The sequence below is a fragment of the Saccopteryx bilineata genome, chromosome 1 (genome assembly GCF_036850765.1).
Source record: "Saccopteryx bilineata isolate mSacBil1 chromosome 1, mSacBil1_pri_phased_curated, whole genome shotgun sequence".
Taxonomy (NCBI): domain Eukaryota; kingdom Metazoa; phylum Chordata; class Mammalia; order Chiroptera; family Emballonuridae; genus Saccopteryx; species Saccopteryx bilineata.
In genome coordinates, this window is record NC_089490.1 from 97,347,696 (window position 1) to 97,370,938 (window position 23,243).

Consider the following 23,243-nt stretch of genomic DNA (forward strand, 5'->3'; position numbering starts at 1 on the left):
TCAAGCTAGATGAAAAAAAAAGTATTTTAGAAGTGCTAAGCAAGTGTAAGATGGTCTTATTGTCATGTAAGGAGCATCCCTGTTAAGTCTGGGGAAAAAAAATCTATGGCCACAACACAGTTGCTGCAGGCCAGGCAGACAGAGGCCTGGGTAATAGGAGTCCCAGTCCCAGCCACACGGGGCATCTTAGGGCTCTAGCTCTGAAGATGCACTTCCCTCGCTCCCAGGAATGGCATCTCAAGAGTCAAGGTTCTCAAACTGTGGTAAGGAGTTGGTCACCTCCCACACTGACCCCATGTGAAAATTTTCTCCTGTTGTTTAGATCCCTTCAGCCTCCCAGGGGGAGAGGTCTCAGAAGGAATGCCAAGCCAGAAGCATCAAAATCCACCCTCAGGACGTTCTGGTCAGACCGGTCTTCCAGCCCTCCCTGTTTGCTGTCCAGCTTTCCTGTGGTCTTATAATGCTGGGGGCAGGGGGGCTTGGCACTCCTGCCCTCCTCCCTCCCTCCCTTCTTTCCCACTCCCCTCCCAGGCCTTTACTCCATACCACACACACCCTCAAGAGACACTGCTATTACCTTTAGGTAATGGAATTTGTAGAAAAAGACTCAACTCAATCTGTGTTAAGTCCAATTGCCTGAAGAGGGAATAATCATATAGGGTTTGCCAGGGAGACAGACTTGTTTTTAAGAGAGCTATAGTGGGGTAAATGTCACTTTCTTTTTCACTGAAGACACAGGATTACTACCAACCCATTAGAACTGAGTTTCTTAATCTTTTATTAAAAATTGAGATAAGGGCCCTGGCCGGTTGGCTCAGCAGTGGAGCGTCGGCCTGGTGTGCGGGGGACCCGGGTTCGGTTCCCGGCCAGGGCACATAGAAGAAGCGCCTATTTGCTTCTCCACCCCCCCCCTCCTTCCTCTCTGTCTCTCTCTTCCCCTCCCGCAGCCAAGGCTCCATTGGAGCAAAGATGGCCCGGGCACTGGGGATGGCTCCTTGGCCTCTGCCCCAGGCGCTAGAGTGGCTCTGGTCGCGGCAGAGTGACGCCCCGGAGGGGCAGAGCATTGCCCCCTGGTGGGCAGAGTGTCGCCCTTGGTGGGCGTGCCGGGTGGATCCCGGTCAGGCGCATGCGGGAGTCTGTCTGACTGTCTCTCCCCGTTTCCAGCTTCAGAAAAATACAAAAAATACAAAATAATAATAATAATAATAATAAAATAAAAAAATTTGAGATAAGGCCTTGGCTGGTTGCTCAGTGGTAGAGCATCGACCCAGAGTGTGGAAGTCCCAGGTTTGATTCCTGGTCAGGACACACAGGAGAAGTGCCCATCTGCTTCTCTACCCCTCCCCTTCTCCTTCCTCTCTGTCTCTCTCTTCCCCTCCTGCAGCCAAGGCTCCATTGGAGCAAAGTTGGCCCAGGGGCATGTAGGATGGCTCCATGGCCTCTGCCTCAGGCACTAGAATGGCTTTGGTTGCAATGGAGCAACAGTCCAGATGGGCAGAGCATTGCCCTCTAGTGGGCATGCCAGGTGGATCCTGGTTGGACACATGCAAGTGTGTCCCACTCTCTGCCCTCTCACTTCAGAAAAATTAAAAAAAAAGAGAGATAAAAGTCACATGGCATAAAATTCATCATTTAGACTTTTTAAATGTGTGTCTCAGCAGTTTTAATATATTCACAGTGTTGTGCAACCATCCTCACCATCTGATTCTAGAATCTCCATCAATCCCCATAATCCCATACCTGTTCACAGGTGATCCCAATTTTGAATCTCTTTTTAAACTCACGTGTCCTAACAGCTAAGAACTGTACTGAATTTTGTTTCTGGTAGTTTACATTACAAAAATACTGCAATGGAGTGTTTTATTCATGTCAACAATGCAATATTGTTTTATTGTTCGTGTGCTTTTTCAACCTGGAGATGCCTCCCAGACTCTGATGACAACTCCATCCCCTGTGGGCACCTCTCTTAGCCCTGGTGGAATATTACTCTATTAGATGAGATGACACTTGTGAGATGTGTGTATTTTATGTGGATGGCTTTTATATTTTTTGTTTCTCCCACCTAGGTCGAGTTAGAGTAAAGGGTTCTAGTCATTTGTGTTGCCTTAGATGACAGCTCTTAATACTACACATTTATTAACCCTCCCTGCAAAGAGATAGCTTTTCATCCCTATGAAAACAATTTTCAGGGTAACTTAAAATTTAAATTTCAAGTGAGGATGCAGATTTTATGGCATATAAGTTTTTGTTCTCTTTCCATTGCTTTGAAAAGAATATCATAAATCAAGTAAGATCATGGAGTCACTGCTTAGTCTTATTTAGTGACACAGACATGATTGTTAATTTTTTAGCAATTTTATTGTGGCTCAAAGTTCCAAGTCCAGGCTACATGCAGCCAAACGTGCACATCTGCAGGTCTCTCTGTAACTGGACTCCCTAAGGAGAGCTCTCAGATCCAAGGACTTTAAAGACCTAGATAGATCCTCAGTACACATGCGGAGGCTTTATGGAGTGGATGCATCCACTGCAACACAAGTTTGAGTTTCTAAGATACTTACTAGTTTATACCAATAATTCCTAACAAGCACCACTGGCCTGTCATATGCCCATATTTATGAATCAGAAATTCATAATCAGGGTTACAGCTAGTAAAAAAGGTTGTGCATACCATTAACAAATTCCATTGCTACAGAAGAGAGGTAATAATTTCATAAGGATGTTGTTTGAGTGAAGACATTCAGTTGCAAGTGAAAGAAGCCTAAGTCAATCTAGATCCAGGAAAATAATGCTAGGAAAATGTATTGGTTTACATAACTGAAAAGTCTAAATGAATTCTAGCTCCAGGCCCATCTAGAGCCAGGTGTGTTAAACACCATGGTCAGGAATCTGTCCTGTTACCTCTCCTGACTCCACTTCCCTTTGCACTGACTTCCCTTTCAGACTGCCTTCCTTAATGTAGTGCCTCCCAGCCACCAGTGGCATCTATCCTTCAAGCTTCAAGTCTTATAGAGGAGGAATTCTGTTTCTCCAGCATGTACCGTTAAAGTCCTGGGCTTGAATTATATCGGCCTGTCTTGAGTCACTTATTCATTCCTGAACCAATAACGGAAGACAATGAGATGCAATACTCTGAGAATGAGAGAGTAGGTGCAAATTTTCTGATCCTTATTGTTGCAAGTAGGGCAAAGATGATCCCTAAGAGAGGTCAGGATCCCATAACAGAAGCAAGGGAAAGGATGTGTGCAAGCACAGGCCACAGACGTTCACACGTATGCTTTCCAGGAACGAGGTTGTCTCCCTGACATATCCTGGTGGGTGACCCAGAACAAACGTGTCCACAACTCCAAGGGACACTTTCACACTGTCTGCACATAGGGAAAATGTACAACATAGTGGCCCTGTGTAGCAACTTTGCTCTGAGCCAAGAGGGTGGATCAACACAAGACATCAGTTTGGTCAACAATTTTCCAAAACCAGTTCTGTCCCAATGCGTTTGTTAAATGATCTATCATAACACGTCTCCTTCTGTAATGCCAGTATTTCCATAAGTCTTAGGAATATGACCTTCCCGCAGCCAGAGCTCACAAATGTGGCTTGATTACTGTGGACTTACCATGCAACTCCACTTCATACCCATGGACACTTGGCACCAGTGTATGAATTAACTTTTATCTAAGGAGAATCTTATAAATGGGATTTCTCCATAAGTAGGAATATGAGACACACGCCTAAAGGTCTTTGCAAGCTGATCATACAAGTGATTACAAACCCTTGAGATAATCACCAATCCTTTTGGAAACACAGTACACCATCATGGCAATTAGTGTATTCTTTTCTTTCACCTACAAAAATTGCTCAATAAAACATTGTAAGTTTCTTATTTATAACTGTTTGCATACTTCAATGTTATTCTCCACAGGGCTGCAAACCTACCGGGCTATTGCTTCCTAAAAAATCAGAATTCGCTGTTCAGGGCTGCTGCTAAGTCATCATCTCACCTCTAGCAAAATTATTCAATCTGATCAATACTGTTCCACATCAGGGGGACAGTCGGTGTTCAGTAAATACTGAACACACAGATCATTTACTGGAAAAGTCTTGTTCATGCCTTCTCTCAGAAAGGATCAAAAAGTGTCATGAAGATAAGTATGATGAAACAAGCAAATTTACATAAATTTTTAAAATAATAGGACATTTCAAGAGAGCTGCATTAGATTAGAGGGACACAGATATTGCTGAAGAGGTGATACTGGTAAAGTGAGACATCACTGATACAAAAGAGGGAGCTACACAAAGATTATCACTATTCCAGGCAGAAGGAACAGCAAGTGCAAAGGCCCCAAGACAAGAGTGAACCTGGATGTTTAAAGAAATGCCAATCAAAACCACAATGAGATACTATCCCACACCTGTTAGAATGACTATTATTAACAAGACAAGAAATAACAAGTGTTGGAGAGGAAATGGAGAAAAGAGACTCCCCCACACACGCACACACACCCTACCACCATGACTGGTGGAACTTTAAATTAGTACAGCAATTATGGAGTTTCCTCAAAAAAATTAATAGAGCTATAATATGACCCAGCAATCCCTCTTCTGGGTATCTACCTGAAACATTTGAAAATACTGTTTGTAAAGATACCTGCACCCCTATGTTCTCTGCAGCATTATTCACAATAGCCAAGACATGGGAACAGCCTACATGCCCTCTGACCAATGATTGGGTGAAGAAGATGTGGTACATAGATACAATATATATACAATGGAGCGCTGCTCAGCCGTGAAAGACAATGAAGGGCAACATGGATGAATTTTCAGAGCATCAAGTTAAGTGAAATAAGCCAGACAGTAAAGGATAGAAACCATGTGATTTCACTAACGTGTGGGACAGAAACAGAAAGTGACAAATGAACAAATAAACAAACAAACTTATAGACACAGACAACAGTATGGTGGTTACCAGAGTAAGAACAGGGTAAAAGGGGTCAAATATATGGTGAAGGAATGAGACTAGACCTTGGGTGGTGAGCACACAACACAATATGCACATGATTTATTATAAAATTGTGTACCAGAAATTTACATAATGTTGTTAACCAGTGATACCCCAATGCATTTAATTTAAAAAGGAAAAATAGAAAGAAGGTTGGTGTGCCTGACATATGGTAGGTGTTAAGAGGGAAAAATCAGAAATATGATGTCTGAGAGGCAGACAGGGCTTGTTAGGAACACAAGCAGGGATACCCACAGTCCATTGCCTCTTTCTGTGATGTGGGTTTCTTGGCCAGGGACACTATCCTATGTACAACAAGCAGAGGCATTCTAAGTCCATGAATGTTGGTGTTGTGCAAGGAATGATAGGCGGGGAAGGCAGATCCCAATTTAGAATGACACCCCATTTCCATGAAACAAATCAAGCTTCCCCAAAGTGGAAGAAGTTCAATGAAATGAACTTCCCACCATGAAGCTGTTGCCCTATGATGATGTGTTTTGTCTTGTGTTCTGTCTTGTGTTCCTCTAGAAGCCAACGCTGAGATAAGAACTTGTGCTCAGGAGATGACCCTATCAGCATATGGCTGCTTTGTTCTAAATCTCTGGGGATTCTAGGTCCAATCTTCAAGATTCATTTGTAAAGCTCTTGCCAAAACTTTCACACCAATTTTCAGTGTTGCTCTGTTCAAGTTTCTGGTTGGTTATAAAGCCTGACTCCAGCATGTTCCTTCCAGTCAAAATACATGAGAAAAGGCTTTGCTTGAAATCCTGCCCGATTCCTGCTGAAATCCTGCCCTCTGCTGTCCTTCAGGGCAGCTGCGGATAGGGGTGTGGGGCCCAATAGCACACTTTATCTGGTAGTGCATACTGTTCAACAGCTACAAACCGGGCTGGGCTTCTTTTCATTCTCAGTTCATTGGCCAACAACCCTCCACGAGGGCACAGGGGCGGATTGGGAGGCACAAGGTGTGGGAATAGTGCAGTTAATAGCACAGAACGGGAAGAAATATGCTCACACAAACAAAAGGCCTTCGTGGCCTGCTCTGGCCCAACCTGCCAAGTGATAGAGTGTTACTAAAAATGGTCAACTTTATGAGTAGGTGGATCAGAGAGAACCTTATGTCCCGTGGTCCCCAACACACCAGAAGCAAATTGGAGCTGCTGCTGGAAAGGAAAAGAGGGATCTTCCTGAAGGGGTCCATGGCCTTGCTCCCGAATCCTGCGGGCTTCCGTTGTGATTTCTCTGGACTCCTGGAGAGACTTGTTTCTGACTCCAGCAAGTATCCTGATCCCCCAGTTATGTTGAGGGGGCTGAGGGGCAGAGAGCTGCTTGGGTGGCAGCCTGGGCCTCCTACAGAGACTGCTCTTTGCCCTGACAGTTTTTCAGGCTACCTAGTAAGTAATTGCAAAACACCTATGTCCTATATGCTGTCTCTACCACAAAGTACTATGCTTTTTTTAGTTGTAAAATAGACAAGATGTAGCAATTTGTCCTTGATGCCCAAGGGGCTAACTCAACACGTACTACACCACTGAAACCCTGGAGATATTACTAAGCAGCCAAGTGCTTTTACTTTCATGAGCTGTGAAGTTCATTCATCCTTTGGAATATATGTGTATCAACAAGGCATTAGTGTATCTGGTGTTTCCTGCCCTGTATCGACGGTGTGCTAATGTGACATCCTGTGGTTTGGTGATGTATTAAATGTCCCCATGCAGCAAATGGCTGAAGTTGGCATCTTTGGGACAGATTTATAAGGTTATTTCCATCTCTGCCAGGTAAAAGCAAAGTGCTAGTGAACTCTGCAAACCAGTATGGATGAAAATGCAGTGATTAGACCAATAGTTACAGATCAAACGCCAGAGGCTGTATGTACCAAGTTGCTTCAATAGAGCCCATTTCAGGAACAGCAGGGATAATCTGGATCGGCCTCATATAAGTTTTGACATAGTCCACTGTCATTCTCCAAGACCCATCAATCTTTCTCCCTGGTCAAAATGGAAGTTCACTTTACAGTTGGGGGTTTGACAGATCACCCCATTTCTTTCTACCCTTTGATGGTTGTGCTAATTTCTGTAATTACCCCCAAAGACATAATGCTTTTTTATTTATTTTGCTAGGAACTGTATGCACCAATGGCTCCCCCTTGGCCCTTCTATCACGGGAACTTACTCCTCCGAGCAGGGAGCCAATGTTGAGGTTTTGCAAAGGACATGCATCCTAGCTACACTTGGGAGCTGAGGAAATAAACAAGAGAGTCAGGAAGAGGAAGAGTTCAGGGTCCCACTGAGTGGGCTTGCAGTGAGATGGGGTCCAATCTCCGACCCATAACCTCTATTCTGACCAGGGGCCAGTGTTCTCAATCCCCCCAAAGTTCATGCTACTTAGAACAAGTATCCACTGATCCCTGAAAACTCTGGATCTCTCTCTTCCAAGTACGTATCACCTAAAGTAGCTGGGTGCAAGGTTCATAAAACACATTTCTTATTATAGCACAGCCCTTAAATCAAGGGTTCTGGTCCCTAAAATCAACTCAGGTCTAGGAATTGAGAAGCTGTGATTATGTAGCTTGATTCAAATGTCTGTTACCTAGACCTATCAAGTGGGCTTTTAAAAATATCAGGTTAAAACCTAAGGTAGCTGCCTGTTGCTTTCATGCCTGACTCTAAGATCACCTAAACATGGTGAAAGATGGTGTAGGTCAGACAGTTACTACTTACTACCTTTCCGCATTCTTCCTCCCGTGAAGAACACACCCATGGGTGAACCTCCGACATGTCTGACCCAAAAAGAAATGGCAAGCCAGGACAGAACTTCGAATTGCCCAAAAGTTTCCCTTGCCAATCTGTCCCTCATGGCATTAGAAAGCAATGTTTTAGGCCCTGGCAGAAAAGTTACTGAAGCAGTAGGTAGATGATCATTATGAAATCTCAAACGTGCACTGGACACCTTGTAGTGTTTGGTCCTGCTCTACTGGGCCATCAGCAAATCACAGACAGCTGCCCAAAACAGCAAACTTAACCTAGTCTCCCCTGAGGGCACAAAATTCAGCCTGACCCAGCTAAGTAAAGGATTCTCAGTAGGGAGGCTGTAAGAAAACTTTAGATTCCTTCAGTGGTAGAGCGTCAGCCCAGCATATGGAAGTTCTGGGTTTGATTCCTGACCAGGGCACACAGGAGAAGCACCCATCTGCTTCTCTACCCTTCCCTCTCTCCTTGCTCTCTGTCTCTCTCCTCCCCTCCTGCAGCCAAGGCTCCACTGGAGCAAAGTCGGTCAGGGCACCGAGGATGGCTCCATGGCCTCCACCTCAGGCGCTAGAATGGCTCCAATTGCAGTGGAGCAATGCCCCAGAGGGGCAAAGCATTGCCCCCTAGTGGGCATGCCGGGTGGATCCTGACTGGGCCCATGGGGGAGTCTGTCAGCCTCCACCCCCCACCCCTACCCCCTCACTCCCGCTTCTCACTTCAGAAAAATACAAAAAAAAAAAACCCAACCCAAAACAAAAAAGAAAACCAGAAAACTTTAGATTCCTACAACTGAGAAAGAATAGTTCAGAACTTTCTTTAGCTCAGTAGTTCACAACCTTAGCTGCAATGGAATTACTGGGTTGGAACTCTCCGAGGTGCTGGTTTAATAGCTTGTGCCTCTAGAATGGAAAATTACCCTAGGTGACGCTAAAGTGCAACCAGGGACTTTCTAGCTCCTTCCAGGTCGCAACCCGTGAGACAAGTATATTCAGGGTCTTGAGCGGAAACGGTACAAAATTAATAAATACAGACAAAGAACTAAAGACATATAAAAGATGGGTTTTGATAGGAAGCCACAGCTCCTTGCCAGCAGTAACTCCTGCCCAGGCAGAGCCGCAAAAACAAGGCCACCGCCCTAGCCACATCCTTCTTTAGTATCCTGGGCAAGGTGGAAATTAGCAATGCAATGACATTTCCAAGGCAACCCAAGAACTCCACCACGTGTAGAAAACCCCCCACCAATACTTAACATACACAATCCTATACAAAAAAGTAACTTCCTTCCAGCCCTTCTGGGGAACATGGGAGGCAGGACGAGTACTGAAGCACAGTCCCCTGCAACTCAATCAGGCAGGTGGGGTTGAGCAGACTGCCAGCTTACAGTCAGCTCCCAGCACCTCTGTCCCCCAGATATCCAAACTCTAAAATTCCTGTTGATTTTTTGGTCTCCAACACTTCAAAGTATTCCTATACCAACAACCAGGGCCCCACTCTGTCCCTTAATTTTCATGTAAGACACTTAGGATTAGCTAAGTCATATAATTGCTCAGAGCTTCACTTAATAATTTGAGATTTGGGAAGCAAGGCTCATTGTTTCCTTTAAATTATCCAGTGCCCTTGAAAGCAACTCTCTGACTCCATAATCCTTACATTCTTTTCCAGTCCCATTATCTTGTTCTATGGCAGATGCTAACCAGTATCCAAGGGCCTTATCCTCAGGAAGCTCCTGGCTCCTGGTAACTAAAACCAGCAGTTTGATAAGCTCCCTGATTGGTGAAGCTGTCAGCCTTCTATCCAGAATACACTGTCTTCGTCCGAACCAGACACCAACACCAAAGACCCCTCATTTCCTTAAAGGTCTTTTGCTTACCACCTATTTTCTGGAAGAAATCTGAGTATTAAAGTTCTTTTTTTTCATTTTTATTTATTTATTTATTTTTTGTACCCTTCTGAAGCTGGAAATGGGGAGAGACAGTCAGATAGACTCCCGCATGCGCCCGACCGGGATCCACTTGGCATGCCCACCAGGGGCGATGCTCTGCCCACCAGGGGGCGATGCTCTGCCCCTCCGGGGCGTCGCTCTGCAGCGACCAGAGCCACTCTAGCACCTGGGGCAGAGGCCAAGGAGCCATCCCCAGCGCCCGGGCCATCCCTGCTCCAATGGAGCCTTGGCTGCGGGAGGGGAAGAGAGAGACAGAGAGGAAGGGGGGGGGGTGGAGAAGCAAATGGACGCCTCTCCTATGTGCCCTGCCTGGGAATCGAACCCGGGTCCCCCACACGCCAGGCCGACGCTCCACCGCTGAGCCAACCGGCCAGGGCCTAAAGTTCTTTTGTTTTCAAACAGCAACAAAAAAGTCCATGACCCTAGCTAGCTTAAAGAAATAAGAATGTATTAGATGGACCCTGGATGGTTCATAAATCCAAATCAGCTGTGAAAAAGCCAAAGCTCAGGAAATAGAAATCTCTGAAAACTTTCTCCTCAGAGGGAGCGACCACAGAAGCCATACAGCTCTGGTGGCTCTTAACCTCTCTCTCTGTTCAGATTTCACATTCCCTTGAAAAAAACCTGTTGGCCTCAGCTCAGATTTGGGTCTTCCCCTATGGTCAGCTACGGCAGTGAGGCAGGGTAAAGAGACGCAAACGTGACCACTGGCAGGGGGAGCTGTAAACCGGGCAGCCACCCAACAGAAGTCTACACCAACCACGTTTCGTAAGCCTCTGTTCTGTAATTGATACATGACAAAGTTAAGGGCAAAAAGGCACAAGACATTGTTTAATCAAATAATTTTAATAAAGTTACCAGTGAGCAGCAAAAGTGCAATTACATCAAAAGCCCCGTATTTTACATGTTAAATTGTTTTCCATTATCTTTACTTGTAAGGCGCTGAAGGTGGGACCCACTCTTGAATCTTCTTTCTAGTGGTGGAATAAGGTACATACTGATTTGGAGTGCCACTGAGGTTGAACTTATGGTTTTTCCAAATGAATTTACGAGCAGTAGGAGGTTTTGTTGTTGGAGGATCATCAGTCATACAGTGAAGCCAACGATGCCTTAAAGAGGGAAAAAAAGACAGTTATTTATTTACTTTTTTAAGTGAGAAGAGGGGAGACAGAGCGACAGACTCCCGCACGCACCCCGACTGGGATACACCTGGCAACCCCCGTCTGGGGATGATGCTCAAATCAACTGAGCTATCTTCAGCGCCTGAGGCTGACAGTCGGACCAACCAAGTTCTCCTGAGTGCCAAGGCTGATGCTCAAAGCCACGAGCCACTGGCTGTGGGAGGAGAAAAGGGAGAGAAGGGGAAGAGGGAGAGGAAGAGAAGGAGATGATCGCTTCTCATGTGTGCCCAGCCTGGAGATCGAACCTGGAACATCTGCATGCCACTGAGCCAACAGGCCGAGGCCAAAAGAGACAGTTATGAAGAGGCAGTGTAGTATGGTGGGAAGAGGGCTAAAAGGGCAGCTCTGGAGCTATTTTGTTGCCTGAGCTCAAATCTTTAGCTGAACTTTTGTGTGTCTTAGTTGTTTCATCTGAACATCTTTCTAAGGATGGTATAAGAACTAAATGAGATAATACACATAAAGCATCTAGAAAAATTCCTGTGCATAGTAGGTATTTAACAAAGGTTAGCTATTGCTATTATTCTTACTGTATTTCATCAAATCTAGGACTCCAACAATTTTAAGATACACTATTATTTTCTCTATCTCTAAGAAAGAAAAATGCTGCCAATTAAATTATGACACTATTGATTAGAGTATGTATCCTAATTTTAGATGCAAAAATATATTTTAAAATTGATGAGCTACACAGTGTTCCTACGAGACGCCAGAGGCCGCCCCGGAGCTGCCGCGTGCATGGGCTGCGCTGGCTCACGCAGCGGTGGTCTGGAAGCCAGGCCGAGGGAGGGAGGAGAGTCTCCGCACACAAGCCAAGTCCCAACACCAGAGGACACAGAATTTGTTACCTTAAATGATTACATCACAGCTCAAAGCTCACAAGTATTTCAGCTTTAAGTGTTTAACCATTTAATGGAAAGGAGATTGGCTGAAATCCGGCCTACAGAAGGAAGCTGGCTACTTTCCTTGGAGGACACAGTGGAATATCTCTCTAATGAGAGAGAAAGGAAGGATCACTGTCCTGGGTACAATGAGTAGAATGGAGCAGGAAGCCAAGCTGAGTTTATATAAGAAAAGAGAGAGAGAGAGAGAGAGAGAGAGAATTCGTCACAGACCCCTCATGGCTCAGAGCTCATAAGGCAGATATGACCCTATGAAGAAAGGGAGTGAGGAAACAGGTGTAGCGCTGCAACTCCAAGGAAAATAAAGAATAGCCCAGCTACAGAGAAAAGGCCAACAGGAGGAGGTTTCAGTAAAATAATCAACACTAACGACAGTAAGAAAAATGCATGATGCTATATAAGTTCAAGAATATCTGTTGCCTGATCAGTGGCACAGTGGATAGAGCCTCGACCTGGATAGAGCCTGAGGTCTTTGGTTCAAAAACCCGAGGTCACCAGTTTAAGCATGGGCTTGTCGGCTTGAGCCCAAAGGTCACTGGCTCAGCTTGAGCACCCAGTCAAGGCCAGTATGAGAAGCAATCAATGAACAACTATAGTGAAGCAACTACAAGTTGATGCTTCTCATCTCTCTCTTCCCTCTCTCTCCCTTCCTGTCTCTCCCTCCTTCACTCTGAAAAAAATAAAAAATAAATAAAATAAAATAAAAATATATATCTGCTAGCAGTAATTGATAGATATAATTATTAAGTGACTAAAACCATTAAAAATAGAGATAAGTTATTATTATTGTTGCTGTATTTGAGTTGAGTATTATGATCAGCTAACACAATGAAAAATAAAGAAGTCTGTACACCCTGGGCTGCTGGCCCTATCACATCCTCCAGAGGAAACTGGGGATAAGTGAAAGTGACCTGGACCAATAAACTATGAAGATTAATGTGAGTTCTGAAACCTTGTGAGATGTTGCTGGTGAGACAGGCTCCACTCGCCACTCAGGGAAGGAACAGCTGTCAAAACCAAGGCTGTTTGTTAACTTATCAAGGGACTACATGTAAACTTAAGGCAAAGCAGAGATATTTAAACCCTGATGAGTCACCTTAAGTAACTAAAGAAACTTTTATTCAAATAATTGCTGTTAAGACTTCTGAAGGGTAAAATAATATTTAAGGAGCTATAGTCAAAAGATTTGTGTTTTACTCAGCTAAGTGAGGACTTGAAGAGCTCATGAAGAAATAGAAAAGGTTCAAGAAAACTAAAAGATACTTATTACCACAATACATAAAATCAGAAAGTTTATGCAGGAAGGCTACTGGCAACAGAGGATGAGTAAACAATTTATTCTCATCATGGCAGTGGAAGGAACTATAAGAGACAAAAAAGGTTATTATCTGCTGGGCTAGCATAAGCCTTCTGTTATAATTAGTATTAAATAAAGGCTAAGGAAACGTTATCTTTTAGATTTCCACACCAGAGATTTTGCAAAACAGGTTTTCAGCCGGGTCATTTTTATTCCAATTAAAGATGCCAGGGGACTAAGAGCATTGTCCAGAAGACTGACGCAGCCGGTCTAGAACCACTTCATTTTATATCAATTGTTTTCTTAAAGGACAAAAAAATACAAACTTACTTAAACTGGCTGAGAAAGTTAGTGAGACTACCAATAAGACTAGCAGAAAGTTATATAACTATTATTAAGTTTAGAAAAATGGACAAAAGATATTAAAAGATAAGTCATAAAAGGTGAAAAACAGCCCGAACCTACTCTTCTCCCAGTCTTCCCATCTGAATGAATGGTACCACCGTCTACCCAACCTCTCAGCCCATCTATGAATCGTCCCTGATTCCTGCCACCTCCAAGCATTCCCCCACCTGCCATCCTGCTTCTCTCCCCAAGCATCTAGAACATCTATGCCAACCAAAAACCAACCTGACCACAATGATGTTAAGTATCCTAAGTAAATTAATTTTACAAGATCAAAAATATTTAACTGAACCATGTACTGGAAAATTCATTAAGGACAAAATTGTTTTCTGTTAAAAATGAAAATGTTTTAACACATATTATTATTTTTTTTTAATTTTTTTTTATTTTATTTATTCATTTTTAGAGAGGGGAGAGAGAGAGACAGAGAAAGAGAAAGAGAGAGAGAGAGAGAGAGAGAGAGAGAAGGGGGGAGGAGCTGGAAGCATCAACTCCCATATGTGCCTTGACCAGGCAAGCCTAGGGTTTTGAACCGGCGACCTCAGCATTTCCAGGTCGACGCTTTATCCACTGCGCCACCACAGGTCAGGCCAACACATATTATTATTTTAAAAAGAACGTCCGTATGGGGCCTGGCCCGGTAGCTTAGAGCATCTCCTGATACTCCAAGTTGCGGGTTCGATCCTCAGTCAGGGCACATGCAAGAATCAATCAATGAATGCATAAATAAGTGGAAAAATAAATTGATGTTTCTTTCTCTCCCTTCCTCTTTCTCTAAAACCTATTTTTTTAAAAAAAGAATGTATGTATATATTACCTAAATAACTTAACCCTTAATTTTAATAAGAAAAAGCAATATATAAGAAGGAGAGACTAGTGTACTACATAGAGGAAGAAAAGATATGTTACTTAGAAATAAACAAGGGGAAAAAGCATATACACAGTAGATAAAAATCTAGACAAGCCATGTCACTTTTTTCTTTAAGTACTTGATTCAAAAAATCTGAGTTCTAATACTTCAAACCATACAAAAGCAGCTTTGTTTCTAATGTTAAGTGAAAACAGTAATTAATAATACTATGCATAAAACAGTCTAAACTTTCTACCAAGCTATCCTCAGTAACATTTTACCTTGTCAAATTTTTAGTACATACTGATTACTTACTGTTATAATTCACCACCATAAAAATGAAAATAAAGACTTTTGTGCCTGACCTGTGGTGGTGCAGTGGATAAAGCATTAACCCAGAATGCTGAGGTTGCTGGTTCCAAACCCCGAGCTCATTGGTTCTGAGTAGGGGGTTGCTGGCTTGGGGGGCGGGGGGAATCATCCACTCAATCCCAAAGCCCGCCAGATAGAGCCCAAAGGTTGCTGGCATGAAAAGGCCAAGGTCGCTGGCTTGAGTAAGGGGACAATGGCTCAGGCCTAATCAAGGCATATACAGGAAGCAATTAATGTACAACTAAAGTGAAAGCAACTACAAGTTGATGCTTCTCACCCTCTCTCTCCCTTCCTGTCTCTCTCAAATACATAAATAAAATAAAAAGACTGTGCATTACTGTAGAGATGGTGGCAATTAGCTAACATAAGTGGACCCAGGCAAGCTCAAATCCATGTTGTTCAAGGGTCAACTGTATAAACTACCAGAGAGCAAGGATGCAACAAGAACCTGACAGTGCTTGTGTGACATTCCTGCCAAGGAGCATAGTCTGAGCCTCGCCAGAGGAAACACTGGACAGACCCACACTGATGGACCTTCTGTAACATAACTGGCTTGTAATTTCCAAAAGTTTCAAGGTCATAAGAAACAAGGAAAAACTGAGGAACCAATCCACAGTGAAAGAGACTAGAGAGAAAGAAGATACACATAGAATGCATGATCAGATCCTGTTGCTACCATGGATGTTGTTGGGACAACTGGCCAAACCTGAATGGGGTCTGAAGATTACACAGTAGTGGTATACTGTGGTGATTTTCTAACTCTGATGGTTATATCATGTGTAACTAGGAGAATGTCCCTACTTGCAGGAATTATACACAGAAGTATTCAGAAGTGATAGGGCATCATTTTGGCAACTTAATTAGAAATGATTCAAAGACTTGTAACTTTTCAGAAAATCTGGCATTATTCTCAATTTTTAAAAAATTGTAAAACAGACCATTCTTCCAATGACCCCCAAACAATTTAGAAAAAAAGCCATGACTTACAAGATCTACATGATTTGGGCCCTACCTACTTCTCCTACCTCGTTTCCTAATATCTTCCCCTTACTCATTCGGTTCCAGGCAAATTGGCCACATTGCTGTTCTTTGAATATAAGCAATACATCTCTAATACACAGGACTTCTGCACCTGTGGTTCCTGCTGCCTGGAGCTCTTCACCACCCCTTCTAATGTCATTTCCTTGAAGAAATCTTTACTACCCCAGTATGAAGCAGCCACCCGCTCCTCCCATGCTCTTTATCCCTTTATGAATGCCAGCTCCATATCATCTTCCTTGTGTTCACTGTTGCCTAAAATACATATTTGTTTTTATGTCTCCTCACATGAGAGCAAGGACTTTTGTTTTATTCACTGTTGTATCCCCTGTGCCTGCAATAGGTCTTTGCACCTGACAATTATGCAACAAATAAATAGTTATTTGAATGCATAAAGATGATAAATTTTACTTATCCATTATTCTACATGTAAGATAATAACTGGCTCTCTAGTAAATCAACTCTACTTTAAACTTATTCATGAATCAAACCACAGGTAACAATCCAGATTTAGAATTCCACAATACACGACGCTCAGCAAAAGGGAGTCTGGGAAACAAACTGCTGAGCTTGGCCCACATCACTTCTTCTGACAAAGACATCATGGGCCTGTAAGCTTCCCTTACAAACAGGGCTCATCAGAGGTACTTAGCCTGCAGAGGAGGCTCCACCCCACAAAGAAATTTAGCTCCCATCCTCAAATGCCCTCAGGCAACTGCTAGGTGATGTCTTCTAAAGCTGTCAGCTTCTTTTTCATCTGATATAAAAGGGCTTGCTGGGCTGACTAGTACTTTTATCTTTTCAGATCTTTTTAATAGTTTATAATTTTAAATGTTTCACTTCACACAGTTTAAATCAGTTCCCTCCACAAGCCTCGACTCTCCCAAAATACAAACCCTGAGCACCAATGTTAGATGAGTGCTTTGAAGGAGACAGGTCTCAAGACAGCTCATCTGTCTTCTACATTCTCCATGGACCAATTCCACCCCAAAACAATCAACTAAACAAATAAAAACTGGGACACCTCACCCCCTAAAACCAATATTCTACTTTGAGACCTTGGTCCTGAATCATGGCCCTGACATACAAATATCCCTCTGGAGAAGGTGGACAGCTCTAAACCTGAAACTAGTCCTCAGATCTTAACACACCATAAGTTATTATTTCCATCAAAAAGAGCAAAACAGCCCTGGCCGGTTGGCTCAGCGGTAGAGCGTCGGCCTAGCGTGCGGAGGACCCGGGATCGATTCCCGGCCAGGGCACACAGGAGAAGCGCCCATTTGCTTCTCCACCCCTCCGCCGCGCTTTCCTCTCTGTCTCTCTCTTCCCCTCCCGCAGCCAAGGCTCCATTGGAGCAAAGATGGCCCGGGCGCTGGGGATGGCTCTGTGGCCTCTGCCTCAGGCGCTAGAGTGGCTCTGGTCGCAACATGGCGACGCCCCAGAGGGGCAGAGCATCGCCCCCTGGTGGGCAGAGCATCGCCCCTGGTGGGCGTGCCGGGTGGATCCCGGTCGGGCGCATGCGGGAGTCTGTCTGTCTCTCCCTGTTTCCAGCTTCAGAAAAAAAAAAAAAAAAAAAGAGCAAAACATCCAGCCTCAAATGTAGCATCAGTGCTGCTATTAAGAGCTAATTAGTTTTATTATAAAGACACAATCCAATACCATGGATTTCAGACCACATTAGTGACATGGGTCAATGCTCCTAGTGGTCCAAGTAGAAGACTAGTGATTAAAACCTGGTTGTAGGCTGACGTCTTAAAAACATGTTTGATTAGCTCACACAATGTTAAAACAAAATAAAACAACAAAAAAACCTATCTTATCCATTCAAGAAACCCATTTAGTTTAAATAAAATTAAAAATTCACTTCCTTAGTCACATTAGCCACGTTCCAAAAGGCCACATGTGGCTAGTGACTCCCCTACTGAACAGAACAGATATAGAACATTTCTGTCATATATTGAATAGTGCTGTATTTAAGTTGACAAATATTTTAAATTAACATATAAAAAAACCCCAAGGAATCTCACCATGAAGTAGATTTCCCCTTCCTTTTGAAAAATCTTATCTAGAAACCCCTGGCCAAATTCTCACCTGATGGAACTGAGGAGAGGTGAACAGGGCAGCTGTCCTCTCTGACAGAGGGTGCTTTTCGGTTCATTACAATCTTCACTATTCACTACTGCCTCACACTTTACTCACTTAGGTCACACGTCTGGATTTCTAACGGAGCCTTTACAATGGAAGTGAATACCTACTCTGATATTACCCAGTGGCTACTCACTAAAGCCAAAATCTATTTCTGATTATCAAGTTCATTTAAAATAAAATGTCAGTTAATCTGATATACTTATTTCTAGTTTTGTTTGTTTTTGGTAACACTTTCTAAACTAATCAGAAAGCTCTTCAGATCTTCTTGTATATCAACCAAATGGTATTACTTCAGCAACCTATGGAATCGAGATCAGCACTTTGTTCTGAAATATTTAATATAACATTTGGTAATTCAAGTAAGAGCGTTTAGAATTTCATTTCAACATGGTTTTATAAGGGCCTGACCTGTGGTGGTGCAGTGGATAAAGCATCAACCTGGATCGCTCAGGTCACTGGTTTGAAACCCTGGGCTTGCCTGGTTAAGGCACATATGGGAGTTGATGCTTCCTGTTCTTCCCACCCCCTACTCTCTATCTCTTTCTCTCTCTCTCCTCTTAAAATGAATAATAAAAAAAGAAATCAACATAGTTATATTATAAAATCATAGTTTTTAGCGATCTAAAGAATTTGAGGATTCTCATCTTAGAGTGAGAAAACTAAGTCCTGTTAAGGAGCTTGCTTAAGGAGCTTGCTTAAGGTCAAACTGCCAAATGAGATCAGAGCCAGAGTTCTGGCTGATCCCTTCTCCCACAGCCGGTGATACTATAGCATAGAGGGGTTCTGGAGTTACGATAGTCTCGACATACAACATTTCGAGTTTACAATGCTCACTCCCATAAAAACTTTAAAAAATTGAGATGTGAGTGTTCTGGCTTACACCATTAGCGTCGTACTACGTGGGCAAACTAGTTTGGTTGCACACGGCAGAAGAATAAGCAGTACGGTGTACAGTGCAGTATATTTATGTCCTTTCCCTTTTTCTGTGGCTCTAGATTATGATTTTACAACTGTGTTAGGGTAGGTAAATGACTTAGGCTAGGGTGTGTTTCAATTTACACCAAAATTTGGGTTACGTTACTGTCGTAGGAACGGAACTGTGCCATAACCCAAGGACCCCCTATATTGTTTTTCCCCCAGATAGCCGCACCAATATATCTCCCAATATGCAATGTGATATTGTCACACCTCCATCAAGAGACAGGATCTATGCTTTCTCCCATTAAACTTGGGCAGAATTTTCTAAGTGCCTTGACCAATGAAATACAAAACAGATACTGGATGATTTCCAAGACTAAACTGGACAAGGCAAGACGGTTTCTGCCTGGCACTCCTTCTCAGAGCACTTGCCCGAGGAAGTCCTAGCTATGGCCCCAGTTGACTGCCGACATCAACTTGCAGACACTGAGTGAACAAGTTTTCAGATGATTCCAGTATCCAGCCTTTGCATCTTCCATCTGAGGCCCGATATTCTGGAGCAGAGACAAGCCATATAGGCTATATCTTATCCAAACTCCTGACCCACAAAAACTATGAGCTATATAACCAAGACAGATTGCTTTCAGCATACTACTGCCTGCCTTATAAATAAATAAGCTATCCCATAAATATTTGTGTAGTAAAACAAATACTGCCAAGCAAAAAAAAAAATGTTGACTTGGCTTACCATTCAGGGGGCACCATGCTTCCATCCACATCCCAGAATGTGTTTTTGCCATTCATTTCAGTAGTATATATAACCCATCGGTGACGGCCTGAGTGGAAAGATCAACATTCAAAAAGATTTGAGAAAATAAACACAACCCTAAAAAAATAATAATTGCATAACACCAAAGACAACCTTTTCATTAACTTTTATGTGCTCTTCTGTAAGAGAAATGTTGGATGACTAGAACCCTGGGTGTAATAGTGAAGGCAAGCTCCAGGAACTGTATGCCAAGCTTTCATCAACAGCCAGGCAGTTGCCACAGCAAAATCCCTGCACAGGGACTAAGCCTACTCTGTGGGCGGGGTTCAGACCTTTCCCACAGTGGAGAACCTCGGCTTCCACTCATGCCGAGAAGCAGTGGAGAAGGTAGGGAAACGTGTTCCCAGCCAGTTCTGCATCCAGGAGAAACTGCTCCTCCTGAGAAGGGGGCAGGAGAAATGTATTCACAGAAATCATACCTGAATTTTATGTTTCCATGTAAGTATTGTTTTGTACTTCAAATTTTTATTAAATTCATTGGGGTAACATTGGTTAATAAAATTATATAGGTTTCAAGTGTACAATTCTATATAATACATGATCTGTGTATTGTGCTGTGTGTTCATCATACCAAATCAAATCTCCTTCCATCACCATCTATCCCCCCTTTGCTTCTTCTACCTCCCCCATTCCCCTCTGGTAATCATCATATTGTTGTCTGTGTTTATGAGTTGTTGTGGGTTTTGTTTTTTTTCTGCTTAATCTCTTCTTTTTCACCCAGCCCCTCAACTCCTCTCCCCTATGATAGCTATTAGTCTGTTCTCTGTATTTATGAGTCTGTTTCTATTTTGCTTCTTAGTTTAGTTTGTTCCTTATATTCCACATATAAGTGAAATCACATGGTGTCTGTCTTCTTCTGACTAGCTTATTTCACTTAGTAGAATATTTTCCAGGTCCACCTATGCTGTTGCAAAAAGTAAGAGTTACTTATTTTTTATGGCTGAATAGAATTCCACTGTGTAAATGTACCACAGCTTTTTATCCACTCATCTACTGATGGGCACATGGGCTGTTTTCCAAATCTTGGCTATTATAAACAATGCTGCAATGAACATATATATGGATGTATACATTCTTTCAAATTAGTGTTTCAGGTTTCTTTGGCTATACTCCCAGAAGTGGGATTGCTAGGTAATAAAGGCAGTTCCAGTTTTAATTTTCTGAGGAAACTCCATACTGTTTTCCACAGTGGCTGCACCAATATACATTCCCACCAACAGTGCACAAGGGTGCCCTATTTTTCACATCTTTCCCAACACTTGTTTTTTAAATGATCTCTAGAGATCCTTACAGAAACTGGTGATCATACATAATAGGCAAACTATAAATGATAGTTAGATAAGTAGGACAGTTCATGTCATCAAAAAAATATTGCTGCATTTTTTTACACATTTCTATGGAATAGTTGAAGGACTAACCACAATTTACAAGATTGTTTCTATTGGGTCCTTAAGATGGACAAAAACCTACATTTCAATCAAGACTCTGTCACTTATCAGTGATTAGGCAAATTTTATGAGCCTCCGTTTCTTTGTCCATAAAAGTAGATGATTATACCTATACCTTAAGGTTGCTGTGAAAATTAAATATCACACGCATACACCTATTTCAGCATTAGACAGGTAAGTGCATAATAAATATTAATTCCTTCTCCTAATTCCTCACTGTCCCCACCCCACAAACAGGGACTATTAAATGTATCACTATAATGGGGTTTAAACCAATAAGCAAAAGGTAATCTGCATTTACTTTAGTTTTCTTAGGTAAACATATAACCGACAAATATATCTATTTAAAGAAATACAGATTTAAATCAGGATTTGCTTCTTCTACTACAGAAATCAATCTTAAGAATAACTAAAAGTAAATTATAATTCAAAGAGGCAGGGGAACATGAAGGCAGATGAAGAAAACTTTGGGTAAGGTTTCATAGAGTAAGGCCATTATGATAGAGCTGGACTTGAACAATCTCACAGCAGATACAATATATCAAAATTTTAAATGTGTATACCAGACTCAACAATTCCACCTCCAGAAATTTATTCTTAGAACATTTAAACAAGTGAATGTGATGTAGTTACAAGCAAGTTCACTGAAACATTGTTTCTAGTAAAAAAAAAAAAAAAATTCAAGGCAATCTAAATGTCTATCAGTAGTAAAGTGTTTAAAAAAATAATGGTTCTTCTATACAGTGGAATATTGTGCTGCTATTAAGAATGCTGTGAAAAGAAATTTTAAATAAGAAAACAAAAACTAATCTCTAAACAAGAAAGGTAGCTGTAGATATAGCCAACTAACTAATATGGAAAAACGGCTCATGGTTTTTATGTAAAATTATTTCCACTTATAAACAACATGCATGACATAATCCCATGAAAAAAAAGTAAATGTAGATTTATACATTCATCTAAGAAGTTCCTTGTACATTATGGAAGACAGAGTCAAATCAAGTCTCAAGCTCACTCTCATTATTCATTCCAAATAATAAGGCACTCACCAAAAAACTGCTTGTTGTCTTCATAGTACTTGTTTCCATATTTGTCTTCCCCCACTAATGTACCAACCCTCACATCATTTGCCCTGTGAATACCCAAAAGAATAGACAGTTTAGAATGATTCTTTGTTCAAAACACAAACTTAATAAAGTGAGAACACCAACTTTCAGAAACAAAGGCTGCTGTATCCACTAGAAAAATGAAGAAATGCTTGGAGATGTCGCTGGTTTAGACTTCTAGCCTGCATCTCCAGGCTCACATCACCCACTGCGGATGAATTAGCTTTCAGGTAAGAGCTCTAGAATACTTATTTATGTTGCCCCTACTAGTGGACAACACAAGATAAACTGATCCAAGTGATATTCTTAAATTACACTAAATATATAGATCTAAGTTACAAGACTACTTTTATTTACTATCCCTAGGACATGAGGCACTGGAGCAAAAGTCTTTAGGAAATCAGGAAGCCAAAGTGTTCATCTTAAAATGATATGAATGCTCTGGCTTTCATTCGATTCTGGATCTCCAATTGGCTTCCACGGACGATGCTGCTAGTAGGATCCAATAAATGTCAGGACTAGTAGGGACCATTAGGACCACCGCTGCAGAGAAGGTAACTGAAGGGGTTAGGGGTCACGCAGTGAGTGTTTGGCAATGCTCATTACTCTCCAGGGGCAGGGATGTAGCCCAGGTGCCCTCGCCTTCACTAGAGCTGGCTTTGGTTCTGTCTTTGCGAGACCCCTGGAAAGAGAATTCGGCCCCGGGAAGGCAGAGATAGGGCCGTTTGTCCTTGACCAGAGCTGCGGTTTTTCCAAGGTGACCCAAGCCCGCGCCCTCCTTCCAAGAACCCAGCCAGCGCAGGTCCAGTCCAGAGGCCAAGAGCATGGCTCTGGCCGCCTACCTGAAGAAAACTCGGAGATAGCCTCGGAGGCCACCGTGGCCGGTGACCTGCTGCAGGGCGCGCTGCAAAACCTGCAGGTACTCCATCTTGACCCGCAGGCCCCGCCCTCGGGTGCGCCGTTCCAAATGACCCGGAGGGAAGCCAACACTCAGCTGTAGGGACCCGACCACAAAAGGTTCCCAACTCGGACGTCGTAAACGGAGGTGGTTCTGCGCGTGCGCA

At 42.7% G+C, this 23,243-nt stretch overlaps 1 protein-coding gene across 1 annotated transcript; it reads right to left on the reverse strand.

Moving 5' to 3' along the window:
- Positions 1 to 10,512: 10,512 nt before the first annotated feature.
- Positions 10,513 to 23,172, reverse strand: NDUFA12 (NADH:ubiquinone oxidoreductase subunit A12). The gene is made up of 4 exons (XM_066253124.1): positions 23,022 to 23,172; positions 22,123 to 22,205; positions 19,545 to 19,632; positions 10,513 to 10,794 (listed from the first exon to the last, which is right to left on the reverse strand). Exons 1-4 carry the CDS (start codon positions 23,105 to 23,107, stop codon positions 10,614 to 10,616), a joined length of 438 nt encoding a protein of 145 aa, XP_066109221.1. The 5' UTR covers positions 23,108 to 23,172; the 3' UTR covers positions 10,513 to 10,613.
- Positions 23,173 to 23,243: the final 71 nt, after the last annotated feature.